At 49.9% G+C, this 22912-nt stretch overlaps 1 protein-coding gene across 2 annotated transcripts; it reads right to left on the reverse strand.

Moving 5' to 3' along the window:
- Positions 1-2461: 2461 nt before the first annotated feature.
- Positions 2462-16110, reverse strand: Drg2 (developmentally regulated GTP binding protein 2). Of its 2 annotated transcripts, none has more exons than XM_060363599.1 (13): positions 15943-16110; positions 14057-14217; positions 11049-11138; positions 10454-10514; positions 9733-9823; positions 9250-9322; positions 9047-9137; positions 8393-8490; positions 7971-8047; positions 6705-6793; positions 6027-6085; positions 3442-3511; positions 2462-3144 (listed from the first exon to the last, which is right to left on the reverse strand). In XM_060363599.1, the coding sequence occupies exons 1-12, from the start codon at positions 16004-16006 to the stop codon at positions 3443-3445; spliced, it is 1023 nt and encodes a 340-aa protein (XP_060219582.1). In that variant the 5' UTR covers positions 16007-16110; the 3' UTR covers positions 2462-3144; position 3442. The 2 variants fall into 2 exon arrangements, with proteins under 2 accessions (XP_060219582.1, XP_021495197.1); XM_021639522.2 differs by having other exon boundaries at positions 3458-3511; positions 15943-16109.
- Between the last annotated feature and the right edge of the window lie 6802 nt (positions 16111-22912).

A 22912-nucleotide genomic window follows, 5' to 3' on the forward strand; every position in this document is an offset into this window, starting at 1 on the left:
TTCCTGCAGCTTCTGGCCAGCCATTCAAGATGAAACAGTGAGCTTCAGATTCAGTAAAAGGCCCTAAGATAACAAGGTGGACAGTGCCAGAAGACCCCCACGCCACCCTGTGTTCCACATGCCTGCATGCCAGCATATGCAAATACACCTGTGTGCACCCAGACACAAAAGTGTAGCTTTCCTTCTGTCTGTCTGGGTAAAGCCTGCTTGACCATCCATTCTCTCTCCGTGCTTTTTTGTTTCGTTTTGAGACATGGTCTATGTAGCCCAGGCTAGCCTTGCACCCAGAGATTTGTTTGTCTCTGCTTCCCAAGAGCTGGGATTGTGCACCACCGAGCCCAGGCTCACCTATTCTTTCTGAAGACCATCTACTTGTGTAGCTGTCTGCAGACTTCCACTGTAGAGCACACCTGCTTTACTTGCAACTCAAACCTTGACTTTATCTTACCCCCCTCCCTTCAACAGTTGCAGTCCCAGCTAACTACTCTCTCTCTCGAATGTCGATCCAATGACCCTTGGCCTTTCTCCTTTTCTTTTGTGAGATTGCATACCTGCAAAAGGGGACCTGAGAATGAGGGAGGAAAAGCAGGTTTTCAAAAGGAGACAGAGGGCTGCAATCAGCAGTGTTGGGCCTGGCAAGGCCAAGAAGGCATGACTTAAATGCAGTTTCACCACATGTGCTACCAGGAGCTGTTTGGTGGAATGACTGATGTGTGAGGCAACCGTACCTGGGAAACTAAGTCTTGAAAGGGAGGTGGACAAAAGAGAAGATAGCTTGGGACACTTAACCTTAAGGGTGAAGGAACACAGGGAGGACACTTGGGAACACAGCAAAAAGGAGCCTTTTGTAGCTTCCTTGCTCTGTAGGAGGCAGAGACAAGCAGCTTCTCTCACTCGGACTTGGGCCTTGGGTCTCTAGGATTTTGAGAACTTTGTCAGTAGCGTTTTTGTCATGGCAACCCTAGCTAAGACAGATTAGACAAAAGATTAGACAGCAAATCAACTGCACAGACCTAGGAATTACCTATTTACCTATCATCATTTGTAGGCCCTGGCCACAGACTCCTCTAGCTTGGAGAAGGGGATGTGGAACATCAGGGAGGTATTTCAAGTTGGCACTGTGGGCACCAGGGCAGTGAGGGGATGCCTTGTTCCTTAGGCTAGATGAGCCTGGGCTTTCTGCTGAAGGATGGCTGGAATGGCAGGTAAAGAAAGGGATCAGGGTAGTTAATAGTTCCCAGGTGATACGGGTCAGTAAGTAATCTAGGGGATGCTGGGGGGGTGGGAATTGCCATGTCACCCTTTCCTAGGTGTACACAGATGGGTGCCCCTTTCACATGCCGACTCAGACTATATGACCAGAATGACTAGAACCACGAAGTTCAGGATAGGATAGATGGGGCACTTGATAAATATATAGCTAGTCCAGGAATCAAGCCAGAATTGAGTCAGAACTGATTCCGACCCAGCTTCCACCTTTCCCAGCCACCCCGGAAGAACAGAAGAGGCCTGGGCTTGGTTGCTGCCCAGGGAGCTCATGGGATGAGCAGTGTCTCCTAGGACTGGCAATGGCAATGAAAAGCCATTCCCTGGTGGATTTCCTCCCTTGAACCTTAGGGAAAGGAGCTGAATAGCTTCATCTTTACCTGTACTGGTGTACCGCTGTTGCCAAGGAATCACACGGGCACCATGCCCATCTCACAAAACAGTGAAGCTCAGAAGGATTCCCAGTGAGGCAAGCCCTGGCTCAGCTTTGCTGCTACCCTTTTTCTTCTTTCTGCAGTGTCTGGGCCAGTGGCAGAACCCCAAGAAGCCAGGGTACCTTACCTGGGTCCTGTGGCCGGCTCCCAGCCTGCATGCTGTCTATTGGGGGTCCTGTGTCTGCCTTCACAGAGTTGGATAGAGGCTCAGGCAGCCACATTGACCGCATGGGGCCTGATGTATATTTAATGACATCTATTATTCTTGTTTTGTCTCTGGAAAGCATGAGCAGCTAACGTGGGAGCAAGAACAGCCTGGAGAGCAGCAGGCTGCTCCACATGGTAGTCTGGCTCTCTTCCTGGTGACTATACAGAAATTGGGTGACGTACCCCAAAACCCCACTTCTCAGGCAGCCAAGAGCAGCTGTATGCTGTCCATGAAGAGGCACAGGACCTTGCCAGTGTTACCGGAGGCCCCATGCTGGCTTTAATACCAGCTGCCTTACACTCTATTCCAACGGTCTCAAGGGCTTCCTAAGGATGCTTTCTACTCTGGCAGCTGAGCCTAGCCTCTAGAAAAGCCAATGGAGGGCAAACGTCGGCTCTGGGCAGTCTTCCTGGGCTCGGTGGGTTCTGCCTTCTCCTAGTTAACCAGGCCCAGGCCAGTCCTCTGCAGGTCCAAGCTGTACCAACTCCCCACTCAGTGCCAGGTTTGCTGCTGACCCATTCCCACTGGACCAAGCAACAGAAAGACAAGTTCCTCTGGTATGGGCAGGAATCACTTCCCATTTTTTATTTCAGAAAGTAGGGCGGAGATAGGAGCTTAGAAGGAAACAGATTCAGACTCAGATGTCCCACCCAGGCAGGCAGGGACTGCTCTGGGAGGGGCTCCAAAAGGGAGGCACTTTAGGACACTTTGGCTGGGCCCTGGCTTCCACGAGGGAGAGCCCTGTATTGGGAGGCTTCATCCGGAGCCCGCTAGGTGCTAGAGTTGTTGCCAGGAGTCTCAGCCTCAGGGACCCAGACAGGCCTACCTGAGCCTGGGTCAGCTTGAGATCTGGCTGGGAGGATGTGGGTAACTAGCTCCTTGAGTGCCCAGATGGGACACAGGACAAGCACACAGGCTGTAGGTTTCCAAAGAAGCCTACCACAGGAACAGGCTTATGAGAAATGTCCTCAGCAAAGCCCTGGTCCCCAGCCTTGCCTGTCCTGTCCCCAATACTGCTTATCTGAAGAAGTTCATGAAACAGAAACAGCCAACTTACACCCTTCCTGGGGTGTATGTTTGTACTTTTCCTGTTTGGGTGCCCCAGGGGGTCCAAGTCCCCAGGAGCCAAGCTGCAGGCAGATGGTGTGACTACTTTTTCACAATCTGGATGACATCCTCATGCTCCATGGTGTGAGTCAGGCCGACCCGCTGTGGGCTATACTTGGTGCTGGTACCCTGGTGGAAGAGTGCAAAGGGGACACATCAGTCTCTGGATGGTCAAGGCTGCAGGAAGACAGCAGGGTGCAGGGGGAGGGCGTGAATGCCAGAACAGGGACTTCTGCAGCAAAAACTTTGTGGGCCTGGACAGGGAAGAATCTCATTTAGTCTTGGAGATAGAGAGACTCACTTCCCACTCCGGTTATTCCTGGGGTAGGACAGACATGGGGATCCCCATGCAGAAGGGTAGGGATGCTGCCAAAAATGCTGCGCTGAGTCTAATCCTGGGGCTCTTGGGTCTAGCCTTCTACCCACCTCATGCCAGACTCACCCACACCAAGGCATACTTGAACTGGCTGGCCAGTGACCGATGGATGCGGTGGCACTATGGGACAGAAGAATCAGAGAGCTGAGACCCTGCAACTGGGGCTTGTGGTGAGCAACCTTCCCACATGAATGCTTTGACATTCCAGGCCACGAAGAAAGGTGGGCCATAGGTCTGGTAAGCATGAGCCCTTGTTCCACCCCTCCCACACCCAGCTCTCAGCAGGTTTGAAATCCCAGCTGGGAATATTTCTGCAGGTGGCAGCCCTCCACCTGTTTCTTCTGGACAACTGGATCCTTTAGAGAAGGCCAGAAAGGCTTTTCAGAACACCCAGCTTGGCTTGGAGTCATAACTGCTTGGTCACTGTCTTTCAAGCCTCCTGACTCCAGCTGTGGCCTACAGCATCTTGGCTATCACACCCTATTCCTCTCCTGGCCCAGAAAATATGCTAGTGTTATGGTGAGGGTAGCATAGCAGAGGTGGCTGCAAATGGACTGTGCGATATCATTCCTCCTCCCATGTGCACACAAATCTTACAGGCCCAGGCCTGCAAGAACACTTCCTGAACAGATATGGTAAGTCAGCAGTCTGGGTGAGTGACAGCTAGTAACAGCCAATTCCTAATTCCCTACCTGAAGGCCAGAGAGTCAACACTGTGGGCCTGGAGGTCAGCTCTAAGCTACAAATGAACTTTTAAGCTCACCTTGGTCCTCAAAATGGAAGGGAGGGAGGGAGGGAGAAAGGGACAGAGGGAGGGAGGACTGACTGAAGGAAAGACTGCCATCCACCGGCAGTGTAAAAGCACAGTTCTACCACCCCTCAGAGCACTTGAAACTCTGACAGCCAGCACTCCTCCCCTGTGGTTTGCTTTAAGCACTAGTATGCTTGTGTCTGACAGAAGGGACACTTACAGCAGGGCCCATTTACTACAAGCTCTCCAGGGGCCTTTTTCATGACAGGGCACTTCTCTGCAATCCTTTAAGAAAAATGGAAGTGTGCCAGAGATGGAGAGAGCATGCCTCAGAGCCTTCTGCCCCAGGGCTCCTTGCCGCTCATAGGCAAGCCACCACCAGCATGGTTTACAAAGGCCCTGGGGGTCTGTCATCCCCAAAAGAGGGGTTGAGGCAGAGGAGCTGAGTGTGCTGGCAGGTCTGGCTGGCTCTTCTGGTCTCAGCCAGCATCCTGGCTGCAGTGCATGCCTCAGGGTAGGGACAGGCCACTTCCTCACAGGGAGAGCATTTTTGGGACAAAGTCCAGGCTCTGAGCAAAGGCCAAAGGGCCTCTCCCACCCCACTGGCCTCTTTTTTGAGTGTCCAGTTCCTGTGCCCATTCCTGGCCTTTGTTCCTGCCTCTGGGCCTTTACATTTGCTTATCCTGATAAGTACCATGCCCTTCTCCTGGGGTCCTGCTCTTCCTACTATATATGGTGAGAGCCAATTTGGTCCAAGGCGGAGCATGTTCTTACAGAAGGACCAGCACTGTGTCAAGAGCTTATCACGCTCCCAGCAGGTGACGCCACAGATATGGCTCCAGAAAAGGCTAAAGAGTACTCTCAACCCTCCTTAGCCAAGGGCTATGAAATCTAGGCCCAGAAAAAGAGGTGACTATCTTGGCTGTATCCAGGCACCACAAGGCTGGTACCTTGTTGGCTCAGGCTAGACATGCCAAATGAAAGGCTGTGCGAAAGTGGAATACTGTCAGCCTACCATCTTTCTGAGGGACTACAGGAATGGCTAGTTCCCTGCTTCCAGAAAAAAAGATTCTGAGAAATAACGGGGATGGAGGAGAATGAAATCTAAGAAAGAACTCAGGAATATGGCTGTATGGCCTGAAGCTACTCAGGGACTCTGTCAGACAGCAATTCCAACCCTTGTGCCCTAAACTCAGAATTCCTGACTATGCTGCTCTTACTCTGCATCCCAGGGCAACTCGGTCCATGCCCAGCAAACTTCAGCTACATGTGAGCACAACCTATGACCACACACAAGAGCTGAGCTCTGCGGTCAGGGGCCTGACATCTGCTAAGCTCTAGTGAGACCAGGTTTATCATGTTTGGTGCTGATGTTCAATGAATGCATGCTGGGGGCAGGAGTTAGTCACAGCCATCCTGGGCATAGGCAGTTGGGAAACAAGGGAGAATAGCTAGGCCCCAGGAGCCTGTGGCAACTCTGAGCGTTGGCTCTGTCACCAGGTAGAAAGAAACTAGATCTTCCCAAGCTTAGCTCCATATACATTGGAGAAACTAGAATAGATAACAGCAACGATGAAAGGGTGAGTTCTTCTTCACTGACAAACAAATCCTGCAGCATTGGGAGCACCGATCACTAGCACCTCCTCAGTGCCTGGTGGCCAGTTGAGCTTTACTCAATGCGATCTTAGCTACCCTGCAGTTGTTACCCCATCTGACAGGACAGAAAAAGAGAGCCCCACCACCACAGCCGACCTCCCTGAAGGAACCTATCTCAGCATCTACTAACCAGGTAAGGAAGCCTGCCTTACCCCACCTCTCCTACCCAGGCTGGCACAAACAGCTCAGGCCTTGTTATTCTGTCCCTTTGGGTAGGTTTCAACTTACCACGTGTTCAACAGAGGCCCCTTTCCGGAGAATGATGGCATCTGTGAAGTCTGGTCTCTCTGTAGGGAGATGGAGGTGTATCAACCAGTCTCTGCCTGTGCTGGATTGGGCTTCCTTTATAATAGGGCCCTGGCTACAGAGACCCTCTCCACCTCCCAACCCCCTAGCTTTGCTCCTTGCTATCTGGCATACTTTCAGAATAGAGCCTTGGGCTATGCCACCCTGGCACCCATTACAGAACCCAGAGAATGTGTGGACTGAATGGGAAGGGAGTGGGTGGATGCTGGAGCCTAGGTGGGAAGCCACAGCCCTTCTTAGCTTACAAAGGCAGGGTTAGCACAAATTGCAGCAAGTTCAGGCAACCTGGGTCACGTGAACAGTGTGCACCAGGCATGAAGGCGGAGTAAGGAACCTAACAAGGCACCTGCCTCTGTGGATGGAAAGCAAGAGAGCAAAGCTGCTGTGACGCAGTGGGGACCTGGAACAGCTTCCAGACCAGCTGCCCACAGCCAGCAGCTCTGCTGCATGTGCTCAGGATAAGGACTTGTGCTTGGAAAGAGCAGGGCTTGCACTAACAGACAAACTGACATGGAGACTTCTGAGTGGCATAAACAGGCTGGCAACCCTGGGAAAACTGGGGGAGGCTTAGCCATTTCTGAGCTGTTGTGCTCAACTCACGCCCTCTCTTCTTGGTGTAGATGCAGGTGAGGGCCAGGTACTCCCAAAGCATCTCCAGCAGGTAGTCCAGGTTCAGCTTCATGCCGCAGCTGCAGGGAAGCTAGTGTCAGGCAGGCAGTGCCTGGAGCTCAGAGGCCAGTCTCTACTGTTGGATAGAACTACCAAGGCCAGTGTGGCCCTGCCATCACCCAGAGGAACGAGCAGATTATGACCACAGCTGTGCCTCTGGTTGCCCAGCACCAAGACTAACAGCTTAGCATCTGGCTGCGAGTTATAGGAATCCATGGTATCTGTTATAGGAACAGAGCCTGTTGTGATGGGGCTATGGGCATGCTCACCCTTCCCTAAAGAGGACAAATGGATTGTGAAAGGTCCAGGGCCATCCATAAGTATCTCAGAATATGGGGGGGCAGGGGGGGGGAAGGAGATGGGACCTAGGTTTTGGGATCTGTGTCTGGCTGAATGCTGTAAGTACAAGCAGGGAAAGGTGTCCGCCTTCCATACAAAGGGTGAGTATGTCCTGGGCAGCCCGAAGGATCTGGGGGATAGCAGGAGGGAGGCTGTCCTTTGCAGTAGTTGCAGTGTCTAGGGGGCAACTTTCAGCTGTCACCTGCTCCTGCAAGCCAGGCCTTGGGGAAGTCATCACAGGCTTGATTTGATCAAGGAAGGCAGAGAAGCACAGGACTTAGTACAATCCCCTTGAAAAGGAGCCCTGTAGGTGGCATCCAGAAGTGAGCCAGTGACTTCTGGCCAGTGCCCCACTCACTAAAGGAGGGCAAGAAGTAGTAGCCAAGGTGGTCTTCACCCATCTAGAGTTTAGTTTCCTGGCAGGACACATCCTCCAAGGTGCCAACACAAGTGGTCACAGAGCTCTCTGGGAACTGTACTTACTACAAAGCTTTACAAGCCTTTAGTCTGGGTGCTGTTTTTCAGACATGACTGACCCTAGCACCTATGGGAGCCCTTCCTGCAGCTCCTGGCCTCCAAATTCTCCCTTGGGAGAAGATGCTAGGATATTTGACTCACAGGAGCTAGGGGGTCCAGCTTTCTTTCAAACTGAGGTAGCCTGCCAAGGATTAGAACACTCAGAGAGATGGGGCATGGGGGCGCATGCCTTCAATCCCAGTACTTGGGAGGATAGGGAGGCAGAGTTCAAGACCAGCCTGGTCTACATAGTGAGTTCCAGGATAGGCAGAGTTTGCAGAGACTTTGTCTCAAGACAACACTCAGAAAGGAAAGCAGAGTGGCAAGAAGCCAGCTTCTCACCTGATAACTACACTGTTCGGCATTCGGGCTAACCGATCTACTTCTTCCATGGAGATCTGGTCGATTTTGTTATATACCTGAGAGTGGATAGTGGAGATAGGCATGGAGGAGCAGTCAGGCCAGGGACAGGAGATGACAGCACTTGCCCACGGGCCTTCTCCCCTCAAGAACTCCTGCTGGAGGGGTCCCCCTAAAAACAAGGCCTAGGTGGGCCGGAACCCTAGTTTCAAGCTCTCCATTCCTCTAAGACTCCAGCAGCCCCTGAGGCAAGGGAGGTGGGATGCGGAGTGCTCTAGCTCTCAGTTCTTCTCAACAGACTACTGAGGTGGATGGGAGCAACGCAGGTAGCCACCCGGGTCGCTGCAGTGCAAGAGATGCACTCAGAGGAAAGAGCACATGGCCTGGGCCACCGGGCCACTTACATACAGGCAGGGCATATATACACGGTTGCCCACAATCACATCAATGAGCTCATCTGGAGAGCAGTCTTCTCGGAAGAGGACTTCGGCGTTGAAGATTTCTGAGTAGCTCTGATTAAGGGCAAGCTGTGTCTCGGCGTGGCAACCCCATGTGTCTTTTAGTGGGGTAAAGCAGTAAAATGTACTGGCTGTGGGGACCTGGCCATAATCCGCGTGTGAAGTTCTACAAGCTCTGGAAGCTTGAGGAACCCTCTCATTTCTATTCCCTAAACCACAGAATATGAGAAATCAACCATCAGGTGACTCAACGTTTACCGCCAGGCAGTGAGACAACGGCTGGAACCCCGGGCTACTGTCCAGCTGCACCACGTACAAGTGGGAAGTCCCATCTTGCCCTGCTTGGCCTCACTCATGGGTATCTCTTGGCTCTGGAGCCCTGGCCCATTCTCTAGCACCCACTTGCAGATGCATACACAGCCCTTGCTTCTTCTCCAATCCAGGGACCCCAATTCTCAGAATATTCTTTCTTCTAGCTGTCACCTGGACACCCGAACATCTAACGAGGAGCCAGAACGCTGACTGGCACGTGTGTGGCCAGGCCCTGAGCCCTCAAGGCAGGCTGTCCACCCACTAGGAGGCACTACCCTGGAAGGATACTGTACTCATGCAGGATGAGCTGCACCAGCTTCTCCGAGCACTGTGTCAGTGTGACCGTTGAGTTAAAAGAGATACCACCGCCTTTCTTGGGCTGGAACAAGAGACAGAGAACCTTCTGATGAAAGGGCAGCAACAGCGGCTGTCCATCCCTTGTGGAGGGCCAGGCAGTGCCCAGGCTGCTCCTGGGTAGAGTGTGGGCATACCTTGAAGTAGATGTTAGGCTTGTGCTTATTCAGGCGAATCCCCACAGACTCCAGCTCCTTCTCCAGCAGGGACCTAGGCAAAGGCTGAGTGAGCCTTCACAGGCTGTTTCCAAGCAAGCCACATAGCTTCCCCTAGCCCAGGCAGCCCTGCTTGCATACGCAGAAGCCAGCTCCCTCCCCTAGCAACCCAAAAGCCCAAAATGATGGTAGAGCCTCTGAAGCAGAGGCTAGATGGTACCCTCATGGGTGCCTAGGGGAGGGTAAGAAATTCCGGAGGGTCTTCTGGTGTGCTGCTCTGACAGCAAGGGTGGGCAATAACCAAGGCTGTGTCCCTCGTAGCGGAGCCTGAGATCTCCAACTCTAGCTGGACACAGCCTAGCGGAGAGGACATCTAGGCTGGGTGGTGGTAAGGTACACACAGACCATTTGAGCCAGAAACACATGGGGTCAGCCCTGCGGGTTCCCCTGCCCTGCAGCACAGACCTCTGCACATCTCCCTTGGTGGCATCCAGCATCATGACGACAACATCAGCTGTCCGTGCTACAGCAATCACCTGCCGGCCACGACCTCGCCCTGGACAGGCAGAAGGTACAAATGTGACTCCGAAGCCTGAAATATCTTAGATTCCAGTCTCACTGGACTCTCACTGTTCCTGTTATATATGGCTCTGTGCTATGATTTTCCTGGCATCTTGCAGGGAGGAATCCAGGAGCTGTTTATTCATGGAGGCTGCTTTTATTTATGTTCTTGGAGACAGGGCTTACTTATTTAGCCTAGGCTGGTCATGAACTCATGATCTTCCTGCCTGAGCCTCCTCAGTGCTAGGAATACAGGTGTGTACCACTTTAGCCCAGTTAAGACTGGTTCCAGAAGTCACTACCTTAAGTGGAATGACAGGGTACTAATGACTTTCTTCCCCTTCCTGTAGTAGGCCCAGCCAAGCTTCATGGACACTTGTTCATTTACCCCTTAACACTGCTGGGAATTTGGTAGGACTATGTCCATTTTAAAGATAAGCATCCAATCACCGGACCAAGAGCACCAAGTGAATATGGCACTGGCATCTGAATTGTAGCTGGTCCTGTCTGGAAAGCAAGAGTACCAGGTCTGGGATCCAAAGGTCATCTCTATGACAGCCCCACCCATTTCAACACTCAGTGACAGAGCTCCAACCTGCCTCCCACCTGCCTGCCCTGCTCCCACCTTGCGCTGCTCCTTCAATGATTCCAGGAAGGTCCAAGAGCTGGATGTTGGCACCTTTGTACTAGGTAAGAAGCAGAAGAGAAGGGTAAGACAAGTCTGGGCCACCGTGGCCAGGCGCCTGCCTGGGCCTAAGCACATATATTGGGCCCACAGCTGGTGTCAACTGTGGCCAAGTCTGGGCCTCATCTCCTCAGCCTGGCACAGATGACCATGTTGGAGCTGGAGCTGCCGAGGGAGGCCCACAGCACACATTGCCCAGATCAGCTCAAGTGGACACACAAGGTTCCAGCACCTGCTACCCACGCAAGCATGGCCTGAAGTCTGAAGCTTTACAGGGGGCTAAAGAAGCAACCAGACAGCAATCAGAGGCAGGAGCTGGATGTGCAGGGAACAGAGAACAGAGGGGCACCGGGCAGAGCTGCCATATGTGGGCCTGTTCTACTGGGACAAGGTAGGGTTCCAGGCTAGCTCAGGATCTCCAGAAGGGCCAGTCCCCAGATACGGGCAGCTCCCTCAGATGCTCATACAATGAGCATTCACAAATGCAAACACAGGCACACCCCTTTTATGTGGGGGCCCATCACACTCCACTTACTTCAATGACCCCGGGGATGCACGTCAGGGTGGTGAACTCATAGGATGCAGCTTCGCTGGCTGTAGAGGTCATCAGACTCAAGAAAGTGGACTAGGAGGGGGAAAAAAAAAAGGCCACTGCCCTAAGAAGTCTGAACTCAGTCTCCTGGGCAAGTCCCTGTGGACAGGGGCTGCCTGGGGAGATACAGCAAGAGCCTTCTCTGAACTTAGCCTGGGGACCGAGAGTGGAGAATAACTGCTCAGAGAGAGCATGGTCTCCAGCCTACAAACATGCTGGCACCCGAGTCAGCACCAGAGGCTGCTGCCGCCCTGGGGGGGTGGAGGGTGTATACAGAGTGGCACACAAGGATAAAGAAGCTGTTTCTGAGAGCACTGGCTGCCCCCATACCCAGCAATGATGCTGAAGGTGTTATGTACCTTCCTGATCTAGAACAGATGGGCCACCCTTCGAGGCAGTGGTACCTGCTGCAGGACTCATTAGGGGCATGCTTTTTTCCTAGACATGCTCACTATAGAGGGAGAAAACAAAGCAAATGAAATATGCCTAGCCTACAGCAAGCACCCAAGGGACAGCGGCTGTTGCTTACTCCCCTCTTCAGTGCACTGCTTCATGCTGGACTCAGGAGCTTCCCTAGCCCTGGGTACAGACCCAGAGAGTGCCTGCAGCAACCTGTGTCCATCTTGGTTCTGCTGTATTATCTGTATGCCAGTGGCCTGGCTAAAAAGTAAGTCAGCACCTCAGTCTTCATTTTCCCATAAAGGAACCAGGCCTCCTTGGAGAAATGGCAGATCCCAGTTTAGGGCAGGAAGTAGATCAGATCAGCCAAGCCCCTGGAGGGAGGCTAGGCTGGAGGAACACAGCTGTGGGAGTGTGCTGAAGCTAGTACTTCATGCAACACCTGAGCAGCACTCCGCCAAAATGTCAAGGTTATCAAAATGGCTGGGACTAAGGTTCAGTGGCAGGTGGCTGCTATCCCCAGTACTGAGGGGGTGGGAATGGGGAGGTAGCTGAATCAGTAAAGTGTTTGCTTCCCTAGCACTCATGTAAAAAAAAAAACAAAACAAAAAACTTAGGTGTGGTCCTATAACCTCAGCATTGGGGAGCTGGAGGCAGGGGGAAAGCTTGGGATTAGGTCAGGAAGCCTGGCCTACTTGGCAAGGTCCAGGCCAGTGAGAGGTCCTGTCTTAAAAACCAAGGTGGAAAGACCAAGAAATGACACCTGACACTGCTATATCTATATGCACATATGTGCACAAACATCTATATGCACATATGTGCACAAACATCACACAAGTGCACCCATGAACACATGAACAAGGAAACACTAAAACTAAAAATCAGGGCCAGATATGGTGGGGCATGCTTTTCATTCTAGCACTTGGGAGGCAGAGGCAGGTAGATCTCTTGTGAGTTTGAGCCTGGTCTACAGAGCCAATTCAAGGCCAGGAAGAACTACATAGTGAGACCCAGTCTTGAAACAAAACAAGAAGTGAAAATCAAATTATGCTGAGGCTGCCTAGAATTAGAGAGACATGACAGATGAGTGTGATGAGGGAATCCAGGTTGGCAGGGAAAAATTAAAAGAGATATGAATCAAAGTATGGACATAATGGAAACAGCTTGGCTTGATGCATGGGCTGTGACAAGGGTGCTATCCTTATGTAACCACATTACCCATACAGAAACCAGTTATAAGGACTTTGGGAACTCGGTAACAGAAAATCCAAGATCATCCTGTATTAAATATCTATTGGCAAAGAGCTGGAGATGGCTCAGAGGTTAAGAGCACTGTCTGCTCTTCCAGAGGTCCTGAGTTCAATTCTCAGCAACCACATGGTAGCTCACAACCATCTATAATGTGATCCAATGCCCTCTTCTGGTTTGCAGGTGAACATGAAGACAAAACACTCGTGTACATAAAAATAAGTATTAAAAAAAAAAAAAATCTATTGGTAGGCCTGGCATGGTGACACATGCCTTTAATCCCAGTACTCAGGAGGCAGAGGCAAGTGGATCTCTGTGAGTCTAAGGCCTGCGTGGTCTACAAATCAAGTCCAGGGTAGCCAGGGCTGTTACACAGAGAAACCCTGTCTTGAAAAAACAAAACAAAACAAAACAAAACAAAACAAAACAAAACAAAAATGTATTAGCTGGTGAAATGGCTCAGGAGATAAAAAGCATTTGCCGCCAAGCCTGATTTCTACCTAAGGGCCCATGGGGTGGAAGGGAAGAACGACTCTCTTAAGCTGTCCTCTGACCTCCAGTGTGGCATATGCCTTCCTCCACCCCCAATAAAATTTAAAATGTATGAAAACCTTATTTGCCCTGGAATGATGCTTACTTAATCTTACTTCCCACATGAAATGTAATAGGACATCAATATGCATAGGACATTAAGCTAAACCACTTTCTAGAAGAGACTCTCTGGAAAATGCCATAGAAAATGCCATCATTTCACTTCAAGGCAAAGTCCTTCTGCTGGCCCTGAGGCCTCATCTTCTCTTGACTCATCATCGTCTCTGCTCTTCCTCAGGCTCACTCAGGCAGATGCCCTGGCTCTCCCAAAGTTTACAGGAAGGTTCCCTCTGAAGGGCCTCTGCACTTACTCCTCCTATAAGCTCCCTCAGGTCCTTAGGGCCTCTGATGAACCAACCACTCACTAGAGAAGCCTTGACCTACCCAGACATGCTTGGAAGGTTACCTCGGGCTTCCCCAGAGCTTAAAACCACTTGAGACAGTATTTGAATTTTCTTAGACTGTCTTTTCTGAGAGGAAACGTGGGAGGAGGGTCGGACACGCCGGTATCTGGCACAGTGCCCAGCACAAGGTATGCACCCAATGACCGTATGCGGCTGGTTAAGTTGGAAGGCCAACTATTCTGCTGAGGTGAAGGAAGAGCAGCCTCTAAGTCAGGGTGATAGTGAGGGGAGGCACGGAGGGTAGGGATAGGCATGCGGATAGGTGACCCTCTATTGTTCTCCCCAAGGTCCACACGGACCATCACTGACCTTACCCACAGAGGGAAAGCCAATCAGTGCCACACGAGCATCACCTGACTTCATGACATCAAAACCCTCTCCTTTAGACGAGGCTGATTTGGATGGTTCCAGGAGCTGGGCCCGATACTTGGCCAGCTTTGCTTTCAGCAGGCCCAGGTGGTACTCAGTGGCTGGAGGATGTAAAGCAAGGTAGAAGTGAGTGACACGGTCTCCACCCGATGGGCCTGGTGGGCCAAGTGCTAACTGAGAACATTAAGACAAGGCAACAAACGTCTCAAGGAGTCCAGAAGAGCACCTTCTGCCTCAAAGCCCCTTTGGGATCTCTCACTGGGCCCTCATGACCGAGGGAAAGGAGCATGGATGGGCAGCACTAATGTACCTGGGGCAAAAGGGAGGTTATGAGGCTGCTTTCTGATCACTCGGAAGCCTTAGGCTTTGCTGGCATCTTCCCTAAAGATTATGAACCAATTCTGAACAGCCAGGAAGTGCCTGGATTCTTCATGACTTGTCACATCCCAAAGAGATCCAGAGAAAGCCCGGGTCAGGCTTGAAGGCCTCAGGTCTGCCCTGCTTCCCTATGGATACAGGGCATTTTCTGTGGTGCCAGAAACCAGGGAGGTACTACTGTGTGCAGGAAGGGGACACTGGGGTACACAGAAATCCACCATGCTGAGACAGCCCTTGGAGGGAATCCAGACCCTCTCTGCATGTGTCCCATCTCTGTAGGCCCCGGCAGAGGTATGGCTATCCTGTGCTTTATTCTGATTTCATGTATCCTGACAGCACCCAGCATTCATGACAGGAGAAAACAGTATTTTTCACTGTAAATGCTTTTCTTTTCACCTTCCTTTATAGAATTATTAGGGTACCATACTGTTCTCAAAATCTGGGGGAACATGGGTTACAGTATTAAGAAAGAGTTCTATTTTAGGCATTTACAAAATCTTCGTGATAAAGGAGGTATGGCTGAGACTGAGAGCCAGGACCTCACCTGTCCAGCCCCACTCCTCCTTCCACCCTTCTCTGACCGTCTACTACTCCCCAATACATTACACAACTGAACAAACTGACCTTATCCTCGCCTCAGGACCTATGAACCTGCTGCTCCCTGAATTTCAATAAAATCAAGATCACCCTGCCATTACTGGCTAGCAAAGTCACTTAATGTTATACATCAGCTTTTTATTTGCAAAATAGGAACGACAGCAGCACTAACTCCTTTATCCCATTCCTGCAGGACTCAGAAAAACACCAAGAACACTGCTTGGCAATCCCACCTCCTCTCTCCACTGATCTCCAACCTATACAATTTGAGGTTCAGATTTGACGCTTCCTTGGTGTTGTCTATTTGGGACGGTTTACTTTGAATATTAAGTGCTCACTCTGCGACAAGGGCTTTACACATGGGAACTACAACTGAGCAACTATTATTCCCATTTTCAGATGAGGATATCGGGTCTCTAAAAGATGACGTGATTTTCACAGCAAGCCCATAGTGAGCAAATCCTCTAGTCCCTACTTCCCCGACATTACCTCGCTGGCGCCTGCCTCTCTGCCAGGGGAAACTGTTTTGTGGCAAGTTTTCTCTTGCTCTTCTCAGCATGCCAGGCCCAGAAGACAGGACCCTAGAGCAAAATCCCCGCCATTGCCTTTCTGGGTCAAAGGCTTATTGCGTGCGCTGAGATTCCTGTACTCGATCACCGAGTCCAGCACTGATCAGATCTCTCAAGAACCCTGAAACCACATCGCTGCATGTGCCCGCTCCTGCCTCACGCACGCCTCGGCATTTCCCGGCGTTTCTCCGGCCTCCCAGGCGGCTCCAGTTGCTCCCTCATTTTACACAACAAGAAACACAAAGAGGGTAGGAGGGGAAATCACTCTGATGCCGCCCTTACCCTTGTTCTTCTGCGTCCGAGCGATCTCCTTCTCGATCTCCGAGATTTTCTCCAAGATCCCCATAGTTGCAGCTTCGGCGGAGATTCACGCTGCCTACAGCTTACAGCGCAGGGAACGCAGGTCTGACGCCGGAGGCAAAGCAGCCAGAACCAGGAAGCGCACCAAGAACGGAATCCTCCTGAGCGCCGGGTGCTGCGAGATTCGGAGTCCGGGCAGACCACATGGAGAGCAGACACCATCGGTTCCTCTCTTGCGCAGCTGTTTTGTGCCAGGACGCAGCCAGCGCTAGACTTTGGCTCATTAGGGCCAGACATTAGGGCCCACAACTCAACCACACAACTCCATTAAAAGCTAGACAAAGGACTTAAATAAATATTCTCCAAAGAAGAGACACAGATTCAATGGCACACGGAAAGACCCCCAGTAAGCAGGGCAGGAAAATCTGTCACTGTGGGAAGCTGCTTCACATTCACTGGGATGGCTGCTAGGAAACACACAAAAATAATAGGAAACAGGTGAGGTTGGAGGGAAGTTGGCATAAAAACAGCTAAAATGTTAAATTACAGTATCTCTGTCATTGTCTGTCTGAATCTCCATCTCTCTCTCTCTCTCTCTCTCTCTCTCTCTCTGTGTGTGTGTGTGTGTATAAGCATGCACTTCATCATCAGGCTGGGATTAAAGGTGTGCACCACCACGCCAGGCTCTTCATGAGCTTTTAATGTCTGGGAATCCTGGATCTTAATTCCTAGTCACTCCTGATTCCTTAGTGATCCTGTCCTACGTTGCAGGTGTTAGTGTTCCACATGGGTGCTGACAGATACCACAGTTTTCTCTGGTCCAGGTATTCCTGGTGATTCTCTCTTTACTGCATACATCTGCCAACACTTGGAAACTTAGTGTTTCCCATGTCTGCAGCAAAACACCCGTTCTTGACTGTAGGCCTCCTCCAGCCATGACTTTGTGACTTTGTGTTTGTATGCATGTGAGGGTCAGCCTCAGGTGTTGCTCCTCAGGCACCATCTGCCTTGTCTGAGATGGCTTGGAGCTCGTCAAGTAAGTTAGGCTGGCTGACCAGTGAGCCCCAGCGATCTGCTTATCTCTCTGCCTTCCCAGTACTGGGATTACAAGCATATGCCATCATTTCTGGCTTTTGTTTTTTCAGACAAAGTCTCACTATGTAGACCCCAGGCTGGCCTCAAACTCATAGGGATCTGCCTGCCTCTGCCTCCAGAGTGCCATGTAGTGAGAATTTTGTAATTTTTGCTTCCTTAAAAAAAACAAAGAACAAACAACAACAACAACAACAACAACCCCCCCCCCCCACAGAACTATAGGACTGTTATTTTAATCCGAGGTGTGGGAATATGGAACTGCTTTGCAGCAGATGACTCCTGCTCTAGCAGAGGTGTGGTTTTGCCAGGTGTAGATAGTTTCTGTGATTGTGTGACATTAGAATTCTGGGGACTCTTCAGAGGGTATATAAATGCTAGGCCCCATAGTTGGGTTGTTGATTGGGTGCTGTTGGTTCTTTGCAGCTTGTCAACTAGTTATGCACAAAGAAGAAATGAAAAAGAAAAGGAAACAAAGGAGGAAGAGAAGGAGGAGGAAGGAGAATTATATATTCTGATGGCAAAGATCAAATTTGCCCCAAGGAGCTTGACCCTCTTAGTGAGCAGGACGTAGGCCAACAATAACAACACCCCCTTTTCCTTTCCATCCTTTCCCCCTCCTAGCTAGTGGTAGGGGGTTGAAAGGGAAGAAGGGCTGGAGAAGGGTGGAAGGAAAAAGAACCCACAAAGCAGCAAAGTACAGTTACAGTGCCACAATTAAGAAGGCATGTGCCACCATATTGTCCTGTTTTTGTTTGTTACCAAGGGTCTCTTGGGGATGAACACGTGCTTTCAACGCAAGCTACTTTTTCAACTGAGCTGTCTCCTCAGCCCCCAGCTATGACTTTTGTTCCTCAGAGATTATTCCCACCTTCCTTCTGACACCTAATTAATCCCATTCCCAGCCCCTTCGTAACTGAACCACAACATGGCTGAAACAGGACACCTCTTTCTGACTGGGCCACCTTATCTGGTGCCTGCCCAGGGTGCGTCTGGAATGTTCAGACTGAGCAGGTTGTGAATGTCTGCCTAGTCCCTTGCTGGGTGACAGAGTAGGGCCCCAGCCCACTGTGGACTAAGAAGAAAGACTTCATGTAAATAAGCTTGGGTCAGTGGAGGTACTGAGAGTCAAGCGTTCATCTACCTCATAGCGGGTAACTGTCATTAGAGGGTAAGAACCTTTTCTAGGAGGACTGGAGAGACGGTTTAGAGGTTAAGAGCACGGGCTGCTCTTCTAGAGGAACCAGGTTCAATTCTCAGCACCCATGTGGTAGCTCATATCTGTCTATAACTCCAATCTTCGGGAATATGATGCTCTCTTCTGGCTTCTGTGGGTGCCAGGCACGCACGTGGTGCACATACATACATGCATGTAAAACACCTACACACATGAAATAAAGTAAAATAAAAATAATTTTTAAAAAGAAACTGTATGGCACTGATTTACCTGTGCTGTCACTGTCACCCCCACAAGCTAAGAAGATCTCATGGGTTTAACACAATAGTAACTGACTCCTCCCTGTTTCCAGGCCAAGAACCCCGGGCTCACCCTTGGCTGCTTCTCTGCTGCTACGCTATGCTCAGTGAGTCAGCAAACCCTTTCAGCTGTCTTCAAAGCATGTATGTGCATAATGCCATGTACCAGCATACTGTTCCCTCCAACATATCTCCCCTTCAGCGGCCTCCTGGTGGGACTCTCTGCTTGCCCTCTGGCCTTCATATAATCTGTCTGCCACTGAGCAACCAGCAGGATCCTTTAAACTTAGATCAGATCCTGTGGCTCCCCTGCTCAATGCCTCCTCTAATGGCTCACATCATTGAGTAGAAGCCAAGGTCAGTCCTTACTGTGGCAACAAGCAAAATCCTTGGGAATCTGACATGCAAACACCCATTCTTACTCTAATACAGCACACTCACTCCTGTCCCATGACCTCTGCATGGGCTGTTTCATTTGGAATGCTCATGCCACATACCAGTCTGGCTTGGTCTCTATGTCTTGGTCTCTTGGTCTTTGCTCAAAGATCATTCACACATCAACTGCTTAGCAAAACTCAGACTGACCACATCCTTAAAATTTACATCCATCCCCTGCTCCAGCCAGTACCATCCATCTTCTTTGTCCTGCCTTTTCCTGTCCTCTAATGCTTATCACTTATCATTGCCCTCATGTGATAGACCTCCTTTACTGTGGCTATTCTGTAAGTGTCCTGCAGAACAGAAGCATTCTTGGACTCTCCATTCTGAGTTACTGATGCAGCCCAAACACAATACAGAGGTTGGCGTGTGTTTAGTGCTTAGAAGAACCTGCCAAATGGCAAGAGAGCCATTTGTAAACCCGGTTTAGAAAGAGCTCTACCCCTTCTAAAGCGTCTGGTTCCACATAGGGTGGACACTTTCAATGACTCTAGTCACACATAGGAAAGGATATTTCCAAGTGCTATTCTTTTTGTGTGCTAGGGATGAATTTATGTGTTGGTGTGAGCACATGTGAGTAAAGGCCAGACGCTGACATCAGGTGTCTTTCTTATTCTCCGTCTTTTTTTTTTTTTTTAATTATATTTATTTTGTGGTGGAGCGTAGTGTATGGAGGTCAAAGAACACATCTCCTTGGCTCTCCATCTTTTTTTTTTTTTTTTTGAGAAAAGACTCTCATTGAAACTAGAGCTTGCTGTACCAGGCTGTAGTAGGGCATGTCTTTAATCTGAGTTTGAGGCCAGCCTGGTCTACAGAGTTCCAGGACAGCCAGAGCTATACAGAGAAACCCTGTCTCAAAGGAGGAGGAAAGGAGGAGGAGGTAGAGAGGGAGGAGGAGGTAGATGAGGAGGAAGAAGAAAGAGGAGGAGGACGACAACAAGGACTACAGGATAATGACAATGATGGCAGAAGCCACTACAGTGCGAATGGCTGGTCAGCAATTCCCAGGGATCCTTATGTCTCCACTTACCCAGTGCTGGTTTTATGTGGTACCGGAGATCTGAACTTAGGTCACCATGCTCCTGTGGCAAGCACTTTAGTGAAAGGGCTATTTATCTCCCTTTCACTCCCCTATGCCTCAGTGCTATTCTGAAGTTTCCCTACTGAAAGCCTGTGTGATTCCCACCCACGAGTTTGCATTTAATAATCTTAACATCCCTAGGGCTTTTCTCATTTTCAGTGGGACTCACACCATCATTCAAGACTTTGCTGCACGTCAGATTCACACTGGGAGCTTTAGGAACACCCACAGGTTGCATTCAGCCCAGCATGGGGCTGCTGGACTTGAGGGTTTAATCTTAAGAAGACGCCGTCTCATCGTGATGACTAAGCTGGTTTCCAACTTGTGGGCTCATGACCCTCCTGCTTTAGCACCCCAATAGCTAGGACTATGGGTGCACACGGCTGCACACAGTCTGACAGAAGGGCTTAGAATGAACTCTAGTGTGGAATACAGGCAGGTTTGAGCAGCTTCATCATGCCAGCTAGAGAAGGTGTGGAGACATGAAGCAAGTCGAAACGCCAGAAGGGCAACAGTGAACTTGAATTTAAGCATATGCTTTTCTACAAATGAGAAGCTTTTCATGTTTTTCTGTTATGTACAAATAAGGGAGTTTCAACCTTGAGATATCTTTGAAGAAAATTTGGACAGAAAGCTGCTCAAGAGCACCCAGTTCCAGACCCTCTGCTTCTGCCATCAAGGCTAGTTGCCTTTTCTTTGTTTTGTTTTTAACTATTTGTATTTAACTATTATTGTTTTATGTGTGTGGGTATTTTGCCTACATGTATGTTTGTGCACCACATGTGTGCCTGGTCCCAGCAGCGGGTGTCAGATCTGGAATTAGAGTGACACTCGGTTACTGTTTCAGTAGCAGTGAGCCGCCATGTAGGTGCTAGGAGTCAAACCCAGGACCTCTGGAAGAGCAGCCAGCATTCTTAACTGCTGAGACATCTTCCCAGCTCCTTTTATTTTGGTTTTGGGGCACTGGAAATGGAATGCTGGGTGCTGGGGGTGGGTCTGGTGCTATCTAATGTTAATCACTCCCTCCCCACCAAAGGCCTGCTTGCTACAAGCAGACACTCGTGTACCCCAAATGACATTTGTAAACTTTGCCTCTGTTTAACTAATAAAATGCCCATACAGCTGGACAAGATGGATGAAGAGGTGTGGTCAAGGTTTGAGGGCACTTGGGGACAGGAGAGGAGATAAGAAGGTGGAAGAGAGAGGAGTGAGCAGAGTTGCCTTAGGAGAGAAAGAACCACCTGGACTGGGAGGAAGGACTCCAAGAATGGCTTGGAAAGGAATGGCCCAGATAAAAATATAAGCAAGTATTTATAAGGTTATGGATAGGAGAGCCAGCAGCCCACGCACCCATGCTTTAGGACTCTGGCATTCCCTCAATAATGTAAGCAGCAATACCAGTAGCGTCACATAGTGGCTCATTTGCATGCCATCTCACTACTGGCATGCCAAGAAAATCCTTCCAGATTTCTAAGGAAGTGCATTTCTAACAAAACGGGGAGAAGACAAAGGGTAAAGTGGCTGGCTGAAAACTGTCTGGGCATCTCAGTCTGTAGTGACTGTTGACATTACTCAGTTACTCTACTGTATAAAACAGTGATTTTTTTTCCCCCGCTGGGCTTAGCCCTAGAAAACAATTTTACAAGAAGCTTTTGACTTTGCAGCCTCTAAGTGAACCCCAAAACAACCACCTCTCAGGCATCATCCATCCAAAACAGATTAAAGAGTTATTCCTGGGAACAAAAAGGGAGTCACTAAATGGGTGGTGGCACACGCCTTTAATCCCAGCACTTGGGAGGCAGAGGCAGAGGTAGGCAGATCTGAGTTCAAGGCCAGCCTGGTCTACAGAGTTAGTTCTAGGACAGCCAAGGCCACATAGAGGAATCTGTTGAAGAACAAAACCAACCCAACAAAAAGGGGGGCACCCTGTAAATTTACTGGGGAGAACTGTAGGGATACACAGGCATATGAGAATCCTATGGGGGGCGGTTTGGAGCGACTGCTCAGCAGCTAAAAGCACTTGTTCTTAAAGAGGACCCAGGTTTGACTGCTAGCACCTACACAGCCTCTCACAACTACCTGTAACTCCAGCTTGAGGGGAATCCAACACCCACACTGTCACCTAGAAGGTAAACATACACTCAGACAAAACTCATAGATATCACTAAATCTAAACTAAAACCCTATCAGAGAAAAGAAGGCAAGAACTTACAGGCAACACACCTGAATCACACAGTGATGCATGACCCATACGAATCTATTATCTGATACTTGCTGTGTACATCAAGGCCTGAGACTCAGCTTGGCTCAGTACACCTGCTGCTGAAGCACATAATCCTTGCTTGACCACTCCATCAAACCTGGAGCTGTCTTGCTGTTTTCCTTCTCTGCACTTGGCTCAGCCTCTCCTGGCAGCAGGCCTCTGAAGCTTCCTTCTCAGGGGCTCCAGGGCCAGCTCCTCTGGTATGGTCTATTATCCTATATGTTTCAGCTCACTCTGCAGCAGCTTTAAGTTCTACTCATTCTGTAGTTCATGTATACACACATATAGATATATTTCCTGTGTGCCGAGTTTAATAATTAAGAGTAGACTAAAGAACCTGCATTCGCCTGGGTCAGCAACCAAGGCAGATGGGTTTATGACAAATTGCTGTCATTGAAACTACTAAACCTTGTGAATTTGTTTCATTCAATGAATCCCAAATACAGTGGAAGATACATGTGTTCATCTGTGTGTGGCCTAACACACTTATGCCAATGGCCCACGCAAACTTCTGGCCTGCCTCTGCAGCTACAGGGCCACAGAGTTTTCTTCTGATGGTTTCTTCTGATGGACCTGTTTGGACTTAGAAATTGGACACACAC

This window comes from Meriones unguiculatus, chromosome 11 (assembly GCF_030254825.1).
Source record: "Meriones unguiculatus strain TT.TT164.6M chromosome 11, Bangor_MerUng_6.1, whole genome shotgun sequence".
NCBI classification, from domain to species: Eukaryota; Metazoa; Chordata; class Mammalia; order Rodentia; family Muridae; genus Meriones; species Meriones unguiculatus.